Source organism: Salvelinus alpinus, chromosome 23 (genome assembly GCF_045679555.1).
Source record: "Salvelinus alpinus chromosome 23, SLU_Salpinus.1, whole genome shotgun sequence".
Taxonomy (NCBI): Eukaryota; Metazoa; Chordata; class Actinopteri; order Salmoniformes; family Salmonidae; genus Salvelinus; species Salvelinus alpinus.
The window spans coordinates 32,063,817-32,080,151 of NC_092108.1; the positions used below are offsets into that span (position 1 = coordinate 32,063,817).

Here is a 16,335-nt window from a genome sequence, read left to right on the forward strand (position 1 = left end):
ACAAGGCAGAGTTCATCTCAGCCTATGCTTCCCTCCAGTCCCTCGACTTCTTGGCACTGACGGAAACATGGATTACCACTGATAACACTGCTACTCCTACTGCTCTCTCCTCGTCTGCCCACGTGTTCTCGCACACCCCGAGAGCTTCTGGTCAGCGGGGTGGTGGCACTGGGATCCTCATCTCTCCCAAGTGGACATTCTCTCTTTCTCCCCTGACCCATCTGTCTATCGCCTCCTTTGAATTCCATGCTGTCACAGTTACCAGCCCTTTCAAGCTTAACATCCTTATCATTTATCGCCCTCCAGGTTCCCTTGGAGAGTTCATCAATGAGCTTGACGCCCTGATAAGTTCCTTTCCTGAGGATGGCTCACCTCTCACAGTTCTGGGTGACTTTAACCTCCCCACGTCTACCTTTGACTCATTCCTCTCTGCCTCCTTCTTTCCACTCCTCTCCTCTTTTGACCTCACCCTCTCACCTTCCCCCCCTACTCACAAGGCAGGCAATACGCTTGACCTCATCTTCACTAGATGCTGTTCTTCCACTAATCTCATTGCAAATCCCCTCCAAGTCTCCGACCACTACCTTGTATCCTTTTCCCTCTCGCTCTCATCCAACACTTCCCACACTGCCCCTACTCGGATGGTATCGCGCCGTCCCAACCTTCGCTCTCTCTCCCCCGCTACTCTCTCCTCTTCCATCCTATCATCTCTTCCCTCTGCTCAAACCTTCTCCAACCTATCTCCTGATTCTGCCTCCTCAACCCTCCTCTCCTCCCTTTCTGCATCCTTTGACTCTCTATGTCCCCTATCCTCCAGGCCGGCTCGGTCCTCCCCTCCTGCTCCGTGGCTCGACGACTCATTGCGAGCTCACAGAACAGGGCTCCGGGCAGCCGAGCGGAAATGGAGGAAAACTCGCCTCCCTGCGGACCTGGCATCCTTTCACTCCCTCCTCTCTACATTCTCCTCTTCTGTCTCTGCTGCTAAAGCCAATTTCTACCACTCTAAATTCCAAGCATCTGCCTCTAACCCTAGGAAGCTCTTTGCCACCTTCTCCTCCCTCCTGAATCCTCCTCCCCCTCCTCCCCCCTCCTCCCTCTCTGCTGATGACTTCGTCAACCATTTTGAAAAGAAGGTCGACGACATCCGATCCTCGTTTGCTAAGTCAAACGACACCGCTGGTTCTGCTCACACTGCCCTACCCTGTGCTTTGACCTCTTTCTCCCTCTCTCTCCAGATGAAATCTCGCGTCTTGTGACGGCCGGCCGCCCAACAACCTGCCCGCTTGACCCTATCCCCTCCTCTCTTCTCCAGACCATTTCCGGAGACCTTCTCCCTTACCTCACCTCGCTCATCAACTCATCCTTGACCGCTGGCTACGTCCCTTCCGTCTTCAAGAGAGCGAGAGTTGCACCCCTTCTGAAAAAACCTACACTCGATCCCTCCGATGTCAACAACTACAGACCAGTATCCCTTCTTTCTTTTCTCTCCAAAACTCTTGAACGTGCCGTCCTTGGCCAGCTCTCCTGCTATCTCTCTCAGAATGACCTTCTTGATCCAAATCAGTCAGGTTTCAAGACTAGTCATTCAACTGAGACTGCTCTTCTCTGTGTCACGGAGGCGCTCCGCACTGCTAAAGCTAACTCTCTCTCCACTGCTCTCATCCTTCTAGACCTATCGGCTGCCTTTGATACTGTGAACCATCAGATCCTCCTCTCCACCCTCTCCGAGCTGGGCATCTCCGGCGCGGCCCACGCTTGGATTGCGTCCTACCTGACAGGTCGCTCCTACCAGGTGGCGTGGCGAGAATCTGTCTCCGCACCACGTGCTCTCACCACTGGTGTCCCCCAGGGCTCTGTTCTAGGCCCTCTCCTATTCTCGCTATACACCAAGTCACTTGGCTCTGTCATATCCTCACATGGTCTCTCCTATCATTGCTATGCAGACGACACACAATTAATCTTCTCCTTTCCCCCCTCTGATAACCAGGTGGTGAATCGCATCTCTGCATGTCTGGCAGACATATCAGTGTGGATGACGGATCACCACCTCAAGCTGAACCTCGGCAAGACGGAGCTGCTCTTCCTCCCGGGGAAGGACTGCCCGTTCCATGATCTCACCATCACGGTTGACAACTCCATTGTGTCCTCCTCCCAGAGTGCTAAGAACCTTGGCGTGATCCTGGACAACACCCTGTCGTTCTCAACTAACATCAAGGCGGTGACCCGTTCCTGTAGGTTCATGCTCTACAACATTCGCAGAGTACGACCCTGCCTCACGCAGGAAGCGGCGCAGGTCCTAATCCAGGCACTTGTCATCTCCCGTCTGGATTACTGCAACTCGCTGTTGGCTGGGCTCCCTGCCTGTGCCATTAAACCCCTACAACTCATCCAGAACGCCGCAGCCCGTCTGGTGTTCAACTTTCCCAAGTTCTCTCACGTCACCCCGCTCCTCCGCTCTCTCCACTGGCTTCCAGTTGAAGCTCGCATCCGCTACAAGACCATGGTGCTTGCCTACGGAGCTGTGAGGGGAACGGCACCTCCGTACCTTCAGGCTCTGATCAGGCCCTACACCCAAACAAGGGCACTGCGTTCATCCACCTCTGGCCTGCTCGCCTCCCTACCTCTGAGGAAGTACAGTTCCCGCTCAGCCCAGTCAAAACTGTTCGCTGCTCTGGCACCCCAATGGTGGAACAAACTCCCTCACGACGCCAGGTCAGCGGAGTCAATCACCACCTTCCGGAGACACCTGAAACCCCACCTCTTTAAGGAATACCTAGGATAGGATAAAGTAATCCTTCTAACCCCCCCCCCCCTTAAAAGAGTTAGATGCACTATTGTAAAGTGGTTGTTCCACTGGATATCATAAGGTGAATGCACCAATTTGTAAGTCGCTCTGGATAAGAGCGTCTGCTAAATGACTTAAATGTAAATGTAAAATGAATCACATCACCAGATAGCAGCTGACTAATTACATGTATATGCTTTGGAAGGATAATGGAGGATAATGAAAGTTCACAGAAGTAACAAGTAAATGTAGAGCTACCAACTAGTTAGTTAAAAAAAATATATATATCTATATATCAAGTTTGTTTATGAATTAAGTTACTAAAACTCAATCGTGGGAATTACTGCATTTGAATTGGTAGCTACAAACCACAGTTGGGTCACCTGCTACTGTCCTCCCTTCCACTGGTATACTGTTATTGCGTTTTTTTCTTTCTGTCGTCTGGTGGTCAAAGCAAGACTGTGAAAAAAATCTGGACAACGCTCACTCACTCACTCACCCACACACACGTATTTGTTTGAGTGGGATCAAGTCAAAATCAAATCAAATGTATTTGTCACATACACATGGTTAGCAGATGTTAATGCGAGTGTAGCGAAATGCTTGTGCTTCTAGTTCCAATCATGCAGCAATATCTAACAAGTAATATAACCTAACAATTTCACAACAAATACCTTATACACACAAGTGTAAAGGAATGAATATGTACATAAAAATATATGAATAAGTGATGCCCGAACGGCATAGGCAAGACGCAGTAGATGGTATAGAGTACAGTATATACATATGAGATGAGTAATGTAGGGTATGAATACATTATATAAAGTGGCATTGTTTAAAGTGGCTAGTGATATATTACATCAAGATGGCAAGATGCAGTAGATGGTATAGCGTACAGCATATACATATGAGATGAGTAATGTAGGGTATGTAAGCATTATATAAAGTGGCTAGTGATAAATTGATTACATCAATTTTTCCATTATTAAAGTGGCTGGAGTTGAGTCAGTATGTTGGCAGCAGCCACTCAATGTTAGTGATGGTTTTTAACAGTCTGATGGCCTTGAAATAGAAGCTGTTTTTCAGTCTCTCGGTCCCCGCTTTGATGCACCTGTACTGACTTCACCTTCTGGATGATAGCGGGGTGAACAGGCAGTGGCTCGGGTGGTTGTTGTCCTTGATGATCTTTTTGGCCTTCCTGTGACATCGGGTGGTGTAGGTGTCCTGGAGGTCAGGTAGTTTGCACCCGGTGATGCGTTGTGCAGACCTCACTACCCTCTGGAGAGCCTTACGGTTATGGGCAGAGCAGTTGCCGTACCAGGTGGTGATACAGCCCGAAAGGATGCTCTCGATTGTGCATCTGTGAAAGTTTGTGAGAAGTTTTTGGTGACAAGCTGAATTTCTTCAGCCTCCTGAGGTTGAAGAGGCGCTGCTGCGCCTTCTTCACCACGCTGTCTGTGTGGGTGGACCATTTCAGTTTGTCCGTGATGTGTACGCCGAGGAACTTAACTTTCCACCCTCTCCGCTACTGTCCCGTCGATGTAGATAGGGGGCTGCTCCCTCTGCTGTTTCCTGAAGTCCACGATCATCTCCTTTGTTTTGTTGACATTGAGTGTGAAGTTATTTTCCTGACACCACACTCCGAGGGCCCTCACCTCCTCCCTGTAGGCCGTCTCGTCGTTGTTGGTAATCAAGCCTACCACTGTAGTGTCGTCCGCAAACTTGATGATTGAGTTGGAGGAGTGCATGGCCACACAGTCATGGGTGAACAGGGAGTATAGGAGAGGGCTGAGAACACACCCTTGTGGGGACCCAGTGTTGAGGATCAGCGGGGTGGAGATGTTGTTACCTACCCTCACCACCTGGGGGCGGCCCGTCAGAAAGTCCAGGACCAGATGGGTTAGGGCAGTGTGATGGCGTCATCTGTGGACCTATTGGGGCGGTAAGCAAATTGGAGTGGGTCTAGGGTGTCAGTTAGGGTGGAGGTGATATGGTCCTTGACTAGTCTCTCAAAGCACTTCATGATGACGGAAGTGAGTGCTACAGGGCGGTAGTCATTTTGCTCAGTTACCTTCGCTTTCTTTGGAACAGGAGCAATGGTGGCCGTCTTGAAGCATGTGGGAACAGCAGACTGGGATAAGGATTGATTGAATATGTCTGTAAACACACCATTCAGCTGGTCTGCGCATGCTCTGAGGATGCGGCTAGGGATGCCGTCTGGGCCTGCAGCCTTGCGAGGGTTAACACGTTGAAATCTTTTAGTCACGTTGGTTACAGTGAGGGAGAGCCCGCAGGTTTTCGTAGCGGGCCGTGTCAGTGGCACTGTATTGTCCTCAAAGCGAGCAAAAAAGTTGTTTAGTCTGTCTGGGAGCAAGGCATCGTGGTCCACGACGGTGCTGTTCTTTTGTAGTCCGTGATTGACTGTAGACCCTGCCACATACCTCTCGTGTCTGAGCTGTTAAATTGCGACTCCACTTTGTCTCTATACTGATGCTTAGCTTGTTTGATTGCCTTGCGGAGGGAATAGCTACACTGTATTCGGTCATGTTTCCGGTCACCTTGACCTGATTTAAAAGCAGTGGTTCGCGCTTTCAGTTTTGCGCGAATGCTGCCATCAATCCATGGTTTCTGGTTGGGGAATGTTTTAGACGCTGTGGGTACAACATCACCGATGCACTTGCTAATATACTCGCTCACCAAATCAGCGAATTCGTCAATGTTGTTGTTCGCCGCAATGCGGAACATATCCCAGCACGTGATCGAAGCAATCTTGAAATCTGATTGGTCGGACATGAGCGCGGGTGCTTCCTGTTTTAGTTTCTGTCTATAGGCTGGGAGCAACAAAATGGAGTCGTGGTCAGCTTTTCCGAAGGGAGGGCGGGGGAGGGCCTTATATGCGTCGTGGAAGTTAGAATAACAGTGGTCTAGGGTTTTGCCAGCCCTGGTAGCACAATCGATATGCTGATAGATTCAGATTAGCCTTGTTAAAATCCCAGCTACAATAAATGCAGCCTCAGGATATGTGGTTTCAAGTTTACATAGAGTTGAATGAAGTTCTTTCACGGCCGTCGATGTGTCTGCTTGGGGGGGGAATATACACGTCTGTGATTATGATCGAAGAGAATTCTCTTGGTAGATAATGCGGTCGGAATTTGATTGTGAGAAATTCTAAGTCAGGTGAACAAACGGGCTTGAGTTCCTGTATGTTGTTATGATCACACCATGTCTTGTTAATCATAAGGCATACACCCCCGCCCTTCTTCTTACCAGAGAGATGCTTGTTTCTGTCTGCGTGAAGAAACCAGGTGGCTGTACCGACTCAGATAGCGTGTCTCGAGTGAGCCATGTTTCCATGAAACAAAGAACGTTACAGTCTCTAATGTCTCTCTGGAATGCTACCCTGCTCGGATTTCGTCTAGCTTGTTGTCAAGAGACTGGACATTGGCGAGTAGTATGCTCGGGAGCGGTGCGCGATGAGCCCGTCTACAGAGCCTGACCAGAAGACCGCTCCGTCTGCCCCTTCTACGGCGCCGTTGTTTTGGGTCGCCGGCTGGGATCCGATCCATTGTCCTGGGGGGTAGGCCAAACAGAGGATCCTCTTCGGGAAAGTCGTATTCCTGGTCGTAATGGGCTGTGACTGGGCCACTCAAAAACATTGAGAGACTTGACTCAAAGCCACTCCTGCGTTGTCTTCGCTGTGTGCGTAAGGTCATTGTCCTGTTGGAAGGTGAACCTTAGCCCCAGTCTGAGGTCCTGAGCGCTCTGGTTTTCATCAAGGATCTTTCTGTACTTTCCTCCGCTCATCTTTCCCTCGATCCTGACTAGTCTCCCAGTCCCTGCCGCTGAAAAACATCCCCACAGCACGATGCTGCCACCACCATGCTTCACCGTAGGGATGTTGCCACACTCCAGACATGACGCTTGGCATTCAGGCCAAAGAGTTCAATCTTGGTTTCATCAGACCAGAGAATATTGTTTCTCATGGTTTGAGAGTGCTTTAGGTGTCTTTTTGGCAAACTCCAAGCGGGTTGTCGTGCGTTTTACTGAGTGGCTTCCATCTTGCCACTCTAAGACCTGATTGGTGGAGTGCTGTAGAGATGGTTGTCCTTCTGGAAGGTTCTCCCATCTCCACAGAGGAACTCTGGAGCTCTGTCAGAGTGACCATCGGGTTCTTGGTCACCTCCCTGACCAAGACCCTTCTCCCCCGATTGCTCAGTTTGGCCGGGTGGCCAGCTCCAGGAAGAGTCTTGGTGGTTCCCAACTTCTTCCGTTTATGAATGATGGAAGCCACTGTGGTCTTAGGGACCTTCAATGCTGTTTACACCTTTTGGTACCCAGATCTGTGCCTCGACACAGTGCTGTCTCGGAGCTCTACGAACAATTCATTCAACCTCATGGCTTGGTTTTTGCTCTGACATGCACTGTCTACTGTGGGACCTTTTATATAGACAGGTGTGTGTGTGTGTGCCTTTCCAAATCATGTCCAATCAATTGAATTTACCACAGGTGGACTGTAATGTAGTTGTCGAAACATCTCAAGGATGACCAATGGAAACAGGATGCACCTAAGATCAATTTCGAGCCTAATAGCAAAGGGTCTGAATACTTATTTAAATATGGTATTTCTGTTTTTTATTTTTAATACATTTGCTAACATTTCTATACCTCTTTCGCTTTGTCTTATGGCGTGTTGTGTGTAGATTGATGACGAAAAACATGTATTTAATCCATTTTAGGATAAGGCTGTAACAAAATGTGGAAAAAGCGAAGGGGGTCTGAATATTTTTCCGAATGCGCTGTATTAGTGTTTTATTTTTCAGTTATTTTTTTTTACCAATGTTAGTAATACTGCAAAAAATGGGGCAAAGCAATTCACTTTTTTTCTTCATACAAAGTGCTATGTTTGGGGCAAATCCAACACAACATATTACTGAGTACCACTCTCCATATTTTCAAGCATGGTGGTGGCTGCATTATGTTTTTATTTAACCTTTATTTAACTAGGCAAGTCAGTTAAGAACAATTTCTTATTTATAGTGACGGCCTACCCTCGGCCAAACCCTCCCCCAACCCGGACGGCGCTGGGCCAATTGTGCGCCACCCAATGGGACTCTTGATCACAGACTGCTGTGCCACTCGGGAGCCCTATGGGTTTGCTTATAATCGTTAAGGACTGGGGAGTTTTTCAGGATAAAAAAGAAACGGAATGGAGCTAAGCACAGGCAAAATCCTAGAGGATAACCTGGTTCAGTCTGCTTTCCACTGGGAGATGAATTCACTTTTTAGCAGGAAAATAACCCAAAACACAAGGCCAAATCTACACTAGAGTTGCTTACTGAGAAGACAGTGAATGTTCTGGAGTGGCTGAATTACAGTTTTCACTTTAATCAGTTTGAAAATCTATGGCAAGACCTGAAAATGGTTGTCTAGCAATGATCAACAACCAATTTGACAGAGCTTGAAGAATAATACAAAATAAATAAATACATCTAATGTTGCAAAGTCCAGGTGTGGAAAGCTCTGAGACTTACCCACAAAGACTCATCGCTGCTAAAGGTGCTTCTATAAAGTATTATCTCAGGGGTGTGAATACTTATGTAAATTAGATATTTCAGTATTTCATTTTCAATACATTTGCAGAAATTTCTAAAACATGTTTTCATTTTGTCATTATGGGGTGTTGTGTGTATATACAGTGGGGAGAATAAGTATTTGATACACTGCCGATTTTGCAGGTTTTCCTACTTACAAAGCATGTAGAGGTCTGTAATTTTTATCATAGGTACACTTCAACTGTGAGACGGAATCTAAAACAAAACTCCAGAAAATCACATTGTATGATTTTTAAGTAATTAATTTGCATTTTATTGCATGACATAAGTATTTGATACATCAGAAAAGCAGAACTTAATATTTGGTACAGAAACCTTTGTTTGCAATTACAGAGATCATACGTTTCCTGTAGTTCTTGACCAGGTTTGCACACACTGCAGCAGGGATTTTGGCCCACTCCTCCATACAGACCTTCTCCAGATCCTTCAGGTTTCGGGGCTGTCGCTGGGCAATACGGACATTCAGCTCCCTCCAAAGATGTTCTATTGGGTTCAGGCCTGGAGACTGGCTAGGCCACTGCAGGACCTTGAGATGCTTCTTACGGAGCCACTCCTTAGTTGCCCTGGCTGTGTGTTTCGGGTCGTTGTCATGCTGGAAGACCCAGCCACGACCCATCTTCAATGCTCTTACTGAGGGAAGGAGGTTGTTGGCCAAGATCTCACGATACATGGCCCCATCCATCCTCCCCTCAATACGGTGCAGTCGTCCAGTCCCCTTTGCAGAAAAGCATCCCCAAAGAATGATGTTTCCACCTCCATGCTTCACGGTTGGGATGGTGTTCTTGGGGTTGTACTCATCCTTCTTCTTCCTCCAAACACGGCGAGTGGAGTTTAGACCAAAAAGCTCTTTTTGTCTCATCAGACCACATGACCTTCTCCCATTCCTCCTCTGGATCATCCAGATGGTCATTGGCAAACTTCAGACGGGCCTGGACATGCGCTGGCTTGAGCAGGGGGACCTTGCGTGCGCTGCAGGATTTTAATCCATGACGGCGTAGTGTGTTACTAATGGTTTTCTTTGAGACTGTGGTCCCAGCTCTCTTCAGGTCATTGACCAGGTCCTGCCGTGTAGTTCTGGGCTGATCCCTCACCTTCCTCATGATCATTGAAGCCCCACTAGGTGAGATCTTGCATGGAGCCCCAGACCGAGGGTGATTGACCGTCATCTTGAACTTCTTCCATTTTCGAATAATTGCGCCAACGGTTGTTGCCTTCTCACCAAGCTACTTGCCTATTGTCCTGCAGCCCATCCCAGCCTTGTGCATGTCTACAATTTTATCCCTGATGTCCTTACACAGCTCTCTGGTCTTGGCCATTGTGGAGAGGTTGGAGTCTGTTTGATTGAGTGTGTGGACAGGTGTCTTTTATACAGGTAACGAGTTCAAACAGGTGCAGTTAATACAGGTAATGAGTGGAGAACAGGAGGGCTTCTTAAAGAAAAACTAACAGGTCTGTGAGAGCCAGAATTCTTACTGGTTGGTAGGTGATCAAATACTTATGTAATGCAATAAAATGCTAATTAATTACTTAAAAATCATACAATGTGATTTTCTGGATTTTTGTTTTAGATTCCGTCTCTCACAGTTGAAGTGTACCTATGATAAAAATTACAGACCTCTACATGCTTTGTAAGTAGGAAAACCGGCAAAATCGGCAGTGTATCAAATACTTGTTCTCCCCACTGTAGATGGGTTAGAAAAAACACAAACAAAAAATAATCAGCTGATGATTTTTTTTAAATGGGTTTCAATGTCTAATTTAGAAATATAATTATATTGAAAGGCAAACACTGCCATTAATACAAGGAACAAAAAGTTTTTTTGTCACACAATTTTGGACAGCTAAAACGTAATTAGAATGTATTAATGTTACATTCCCATGATGCCTAAAAGACGGTTCTAGTTTTAGGTCATACTTAATTAAATGTGTTAGGCATACTTGCCCAATCAGTTTTTGTATTTTGCTAAGCCTTTTTGTTTATAAATTAAGCCTTTTTGTTTTATAGTGATTGGTTGGTGTTGATGGATGGTGTGAAAACTAGAGAAAATACAATATTTAAAATGAAAATATATTACAGAAACTAGATATAGACCAATATATAGTATAGGCTGTTTTTAGCCTTCAGCCTTTATATAACCATATTAATTAATTTATATACAATATTCTGCCTATATGAACAAATGTATATAGGCCTAGGTTACAATATTCTTCGCATATGAACACATTTATTTTAGGCCATAACTGAACCAGTTTCTGTAGGCTATATACTTTTGAAATTCTGTAGGGCTCTGGTCAAAAGTAGTGCTTAAGGAAATATTGTGCCACTTGTGACACAGCCATGCTTTTCTTTCTTCTAAAACTAAAGCATCCATATCAAGGTTTTCAATCATCAGTCTTGCTGTGGTGGGTTTCAAGTTGTGCTCCCACCATTTCTGTCCCTGATAAGGATGTGCACTCCAATAAGCCCTGATGACAAAGGCAGGCAGGAGTGACTATGGCCTGTAGCTAGCCCCCAGTGGGACTCCTCTCCCATTTCCTCTCAGATCACAGAGGACTGGGGCCCAGCCAGGGCACCGCATTTAGCAGGACACATTAATATTTATGACACCATGCCATTCTGTTAGGGGTGGCCGGCAGCCGAGTGAGTGACATATAAGCCACATGGTCTACGTCATGTGGTAGTTGATGATGGAAAATACCACAATGGCTGGGTTGAATGGATGTTATGATTGATATTTGAGAAATGACTCAAATAACCAACATTTTGTGAATGCTAGTAATGGGTATTGAATAGGAAGTATACAGTATATGAGAAGATGTGCAATCAAAACATTTTCCATGTTCAGGACCACTTCACTGTGGAATTGCCAGTGCTGCACTTTTCACTCTTAACTTGATGAGTGTATGCGCTAAGCTACCTCAGCATCCATTGACACACAGTCCCCATCATGGATACTGTTATGTTTCCCAGAGTTAATGGCACCCCCTCCAGTTCCTCGGAGTTAATGGCACTCCCTTGACAATCATAAATTGTTTGAATTACTTACTAATGCTCCATCTCCTGTTTTTAAATTAGGTGTACTTGAAATGTCAAAAGGCATAATGTTTTTTTCTTTTGCTCTCAAGTGTAACGTTGGTTAATTATGCCGTACAACTAAAAACCCCTCTGGAGGTCTTCTTCACACTTACATTTTAAATGTGTGAAGGACTCCAGTGAATGGCAGAGGTCTAATTTAATTTAGCCTACATAATGTGTTTTGTAGCAAATGGTTTGCAGCAGTATTGTGGCCTATTTATGCTGTCTAGACTGTTATGCTGACAGTGGAAGTTACACAATGTACGTAATGCAATATTTTGTTGGAACATCTGATAGAGAAACATTGCCTAGTCTTCGAGTGTTTGTGACATCTATGAAAAATGTATATTCATATCATGGAGCAGTAATGACAACAAACAGTCCTTTCCATCTTTTAACAAGATCTCCAAGTCCGATCTCGAAAAAAAAATATCTTGACTGTTGATACGGAAAACCACAACCTGAGGCCTACAGTATAATAGCATCTGATTGGAGCGTCTAAGGAAGCTTACGTATACTTCTGACACCCCACTTCCTCTCAGGAAGGCTACAGTCAGCCAGTAAGCAAGATACTGAACTCTCAGACCTGAAACCGACTACTCAAATAGGGAACATTACTACTACACAAAGAAATGGTCGCTGTAGTCAGTTAAAATATTACAAAGCTGTCAACCAACCATCAGGTTCAGCAGCCGTTCGATGGTGGCCTTCATCTGAAAGCTTTTAGGTTTACATTTGATTATGAGTCTACCGAGAAAGTTTCCAGAGCACAGCAGACATTCCCGTCCGAAACCACCTCAGTTTGGCATGGAGGGTTCTTACCACTGGCACCATTACAGAACGCGCTGGCTGAAGCAGCACTCCTTGTCCTCTTCTGAGCAGCCACTGAACGGCTACGAGTGGAGGACCTCTGCCAGGCTGACACCTAAAATACCAAACGTGCCGAGGTTGGACAGTAATGATCACATCGTAATGGAACCTATCCACCTCAGGGTATTGAGTCTACCTAGGAGGACTACCACCACCAGCACTACCGGACCTGTGGAGCAGCACAGTGGGCAGGGGAGGCTGCGGTCTCTGCTCTCCCTGATTCCCTACCACAGGTCTGTGTCAGAGCCAGGGGCTGGCAGCAGCACAAAGCAGACTGCGGTCAGGAAGGTGCGCTTAGACGAGGAGGAGCAAAATGTCCCCTTTGTCCACGGCCTGTTCTCCTCTGTATCACAGAGGATCAGTAGGATTCTCAGCATCAAGGATGAGCCTGACCCTGAGAACCAAGTGCCTGGTAGGAGAGCTCTCACTCACACTCTCACTCTCTCCCTCTCTGTCCATCCTCTTTAGAATGACATGGGGACAATTATTCTGCAGGTACAGCTCATTTGAGTTTACTGTTTATTTTTAGTATATTTATTTATGAAAGTCTAATACATTACATGGGTAATACCATAATTATTAGTTGGCCTAAAGCGTTTAAAACGGTGCAATTATTTTTAACTGCTGTTCCAAGTAGGCCTAATAGTGCCCAATTTAGATTTCTGTTGCTATTATTTACTGCAATACAAGTGTGTACATTTTAGTCATTTAGAAGATACCATTAACCAGAGTGACTTGCAGTAGTGAGTGCATACATTTTCATACAGAGCCATGCTCTGCCAACTGAGCTACAAGGGACTACTGTGCATTTTCAGATCTTTCCTCTGTGCTGTGGGGAGGAGTCTGCTGCTAATCGATAGTAAGGGATCTGCCTTTGGCCTGCTTTTTCAATAAAGGAGTAGATATTCACAATTGAATTGACTCAAATCCTGTAATGCTCAACCAAAGAGCAGGGTGTATGAACATTTTTTGCTGGAGGTTAATGCTAATTGAATTTTCCAACTTAACTATCACATGACATGTAATATTCTGAGGCTCAAAAAAGAATGAATGCATTTTGTCCTCCTATTCCTGGCAACCAACATGAAAAGGAAGAAATATCTTCCCTGAAAATTGCTAGATCGTTTCTGATCTGAAGAACCATGGTGTTTTATTTCCCATCAGTGTATGAGAATTGAGCGGTGCATGATAGCCCTGGTGATTTGTCATGCTGAAATGAATGGAAACATTCGCTGATATCTTTCACCTCACAGCACATCTGCAGTGTGTATGCTCAGGTCACACATGCATTTAGGCCAACTGTAATTCAAGAGCAGAAATGACAATGCTTATTGAACCGTGGTTTGACGTTCTTCTATTTCATGTTCCTGAAATGAGTCATAAGGGAACATTGGGGCCAGATTTCGTCAAAAAGAAATGTTGTACGGTTGGTTAGGACTTGGTGATCACTGATGTGCGACATTGGCTTTTGTAGGGGAAAACACACTTTGGTGATTTAAATTTCACTTCCTTATGTTATAAAATGCATTTTACCAAGACAAATGTGGTTATTCATGTTCTGAATTGTTCAGTAGGGTCTTTCTTTAACATGTCATTAACATTATATCCAAAAAGTTGGATATAATAAAGTAATACATCCGATAATAAGCATTGAGCTCTGTTGACATAGTGGTGCAGGTTTCTCTTTTGAGGATTTTACATTTTGTGGTCGTCGTCTTCAAAGTTGTTTCCGCGTGTCGCAAAAAGCAAAGTTATCGTGACACGAGCTGAATTAAAAAAGCTTTGAAAATAAAAAGCCTGGAATTTCACACAGATGCTTGTTTTTGTAAAAAATAAAAGTAAAAAGAATTTCAAATTCATATGTGAAGCGTGCACTAAAATATGAAAATACTTTTGAACGGATTATGATGGTGATATGAGGTTTGGACCATTGGTTTTCTTAGAGGATTATCTACACAATTAACATTATTTAACCCATTGGTCTAAAGGTGTGTTTTTGATTGGACACCCTAGCTTTTGTAGCCCTAGCTTTAAGTCTCACTACACTGTGGTCTAAGATTCCTACTTCCTACTTTTTCTAAGGGTCTGAAGGTGTAGGCCACTAGGCCCTGTGGACAATTTACTCTGTCACAAAAATGGCTTCCCTGTGTATTTGTAACATGTTTAGTTTATTGAGGAGAGGGGGGAGGGTGTTGTCTGAGTGGTAATCATCCTCATTATGCAGCAGTGTTCTCAAACACATCAACATAAGTATAAGGAAGCCTCCATGGAGCCTGCTGTACTAGCCTGTAACTGAAAGCTCATTATGACATGAAACCACAATGCTCTCCATTTGATGTTTCACTTCTCCTTGATAGAGTAAGCAACGTGGGCTTCCTCATTGTAGATTCACAGAACTTCCCTCAGGCCTGCCTACATTTCTCACTCCAAGCAGTCAGCTGAGGCTTCTCTCTGAAAATGAATTGAAACGAATCCTAATTGGAGGACAATGAAAACCGTATGCTTCCATGTGCCTGAACTAAAAGTGTTCAGTTAGTCTCATGCCTACCGCCTGTTCTGTGATGAACCTAAATTAGATTGCCTTGCGCATCTTCCACCCCAAAATATTCAATTTCAAAGGTTGGTTGCTCTGTGAGTGCTCATAAAAACAGAGCCTGCTGAATGCGGAGGGGAAACGGCATACCCCTCCTTTCGTATGCAAATGCCCCTCTGCAAATAAATGGACCATGCTATAACAAAAAGAATGTGGCAGCAGCACCTAAGAGCTCATTAACCTTTCAAAGCTCGGGCCAACGTTTGCATCCTAGTCCTGGGAAAACTAAACGTAGCTTTGCATTTAATTTGGGGCATCTACCGGAATGAGGCCTGGTAGGGGGGGCTTTACGTATTAAAAGAGACATCTGTTGTGATGGACCACTGTTCTGAAAAAGGGAAGAATTTGTGTGTCAGATATGCACAACGTGCTTGATGGTTATGTGAGATAAGCTTGTGTGTCTGTCTGCACACCTCTAAACTGAACGATTAACCTATGCTTATCTAATAGGTTATAGGCTTGACGTGATAAGAAATGACATTGGGTGATTCTCTATGGGCCCTGTTCAAAAGTAGTGCACTATATAGTGTGCCATTTGGGATGCACACATTATCCCTCACCTTCGACCTCAGAGACTCCACCCCTTTCCATGCTCCAAGCACGTAGGGTTGACCCTTTTGCAACAAGGAAAAAAGAAGCCCATGCAAATTTGAGAATCCTCACTGATGGCAGCGTATTTAAATATTTAACAATGTCATTGAGTTCTGGAGTGAGCTCACCACAGGAACAAAGAGCATTTATCCCCATCGTCCTGCACTGAATACAAATTATTTATTGTGACTGTTTTTGGACAGCTAGAAATACTTGTCCCATGAGGTACCTATGGCTATGTAGGTAGGACTAATGTAGACTTTTTTAAATGTATACAGTGGGGCAAAAAAGTATTTAGTCAGCCACCAATTGTGCAAGTTCTCCCACTTAGAAAGATGAGAGAGGCCTGTAATTTTCATCATAGGTACACTTCAACTATGACAGACAAAATGAGAAAAAAAAATCCAGAAAATCACATTGTAGGATTTGTAATGAATTTATTTGCAAATTATGGTGGAAAATGCCATAATGCCACATGGCTTCTTTCTTGCTGAGCGGCCTTTCAGGTTATGTCGATATGGACTCGTTTTACTGTGGATATAGATACTTGTACCCGTTTCCTCCAGCATCTCCACAAGGTCCTTTGCTGCTGTTCTGGGATTGATTTGCACTTTTCACACCAAAGTACGTTCATCTCTAGGAGACAGATCGCGTCTCCTTCCTGAGCGGTATGACGGCTCCGTGGTCCCATGGTGTTTATACTTGCATACTATTGTTTGTACAGATGAACGTGGTACCTTCAGGCGTTTGGAAATTGCTCCCAAGGATGAACCAGACTTGTGGAGGTCAACAATTTATTTTCTGAGGT

At 45.0% G+C, this 16,335-nt stretch overlaps 1 protein-coding gene across 5 annotated transcripts in view; it reads left to right on the forward strand.

The window, feature by feature from the left end:
* Positions 1 to 16,335, forward strand: part of rasal2 (RAS protein activator like 2) — a 105,603-nt gene that overhangs the window by 19,740 nt on the left and 69,528 nt on the right. For 2 of the 5 annotated variants that reach the window (XM_071361968.1, XM_071361969.1), the window contains exon 1: positions 12,042 to 12,755. The exons of 2 other annotated variants lie outside the window; for them this stretch is intronic. In XM_071361968.1, coding sequence (XP_071218069.1) covers positions 12,215 to 12,755 — 541 coding nt within the window. In that variant the 5' untranslated portion in view covers positions 12,042 to 12,214. Of the gene's footprint in view, positions 1 to 12,039; positions 12,756 to 16,335 lie in introns of those variants that run through there. One more of the 5 variants, XM_071361970.1, reaches the window with a different exon arrangement.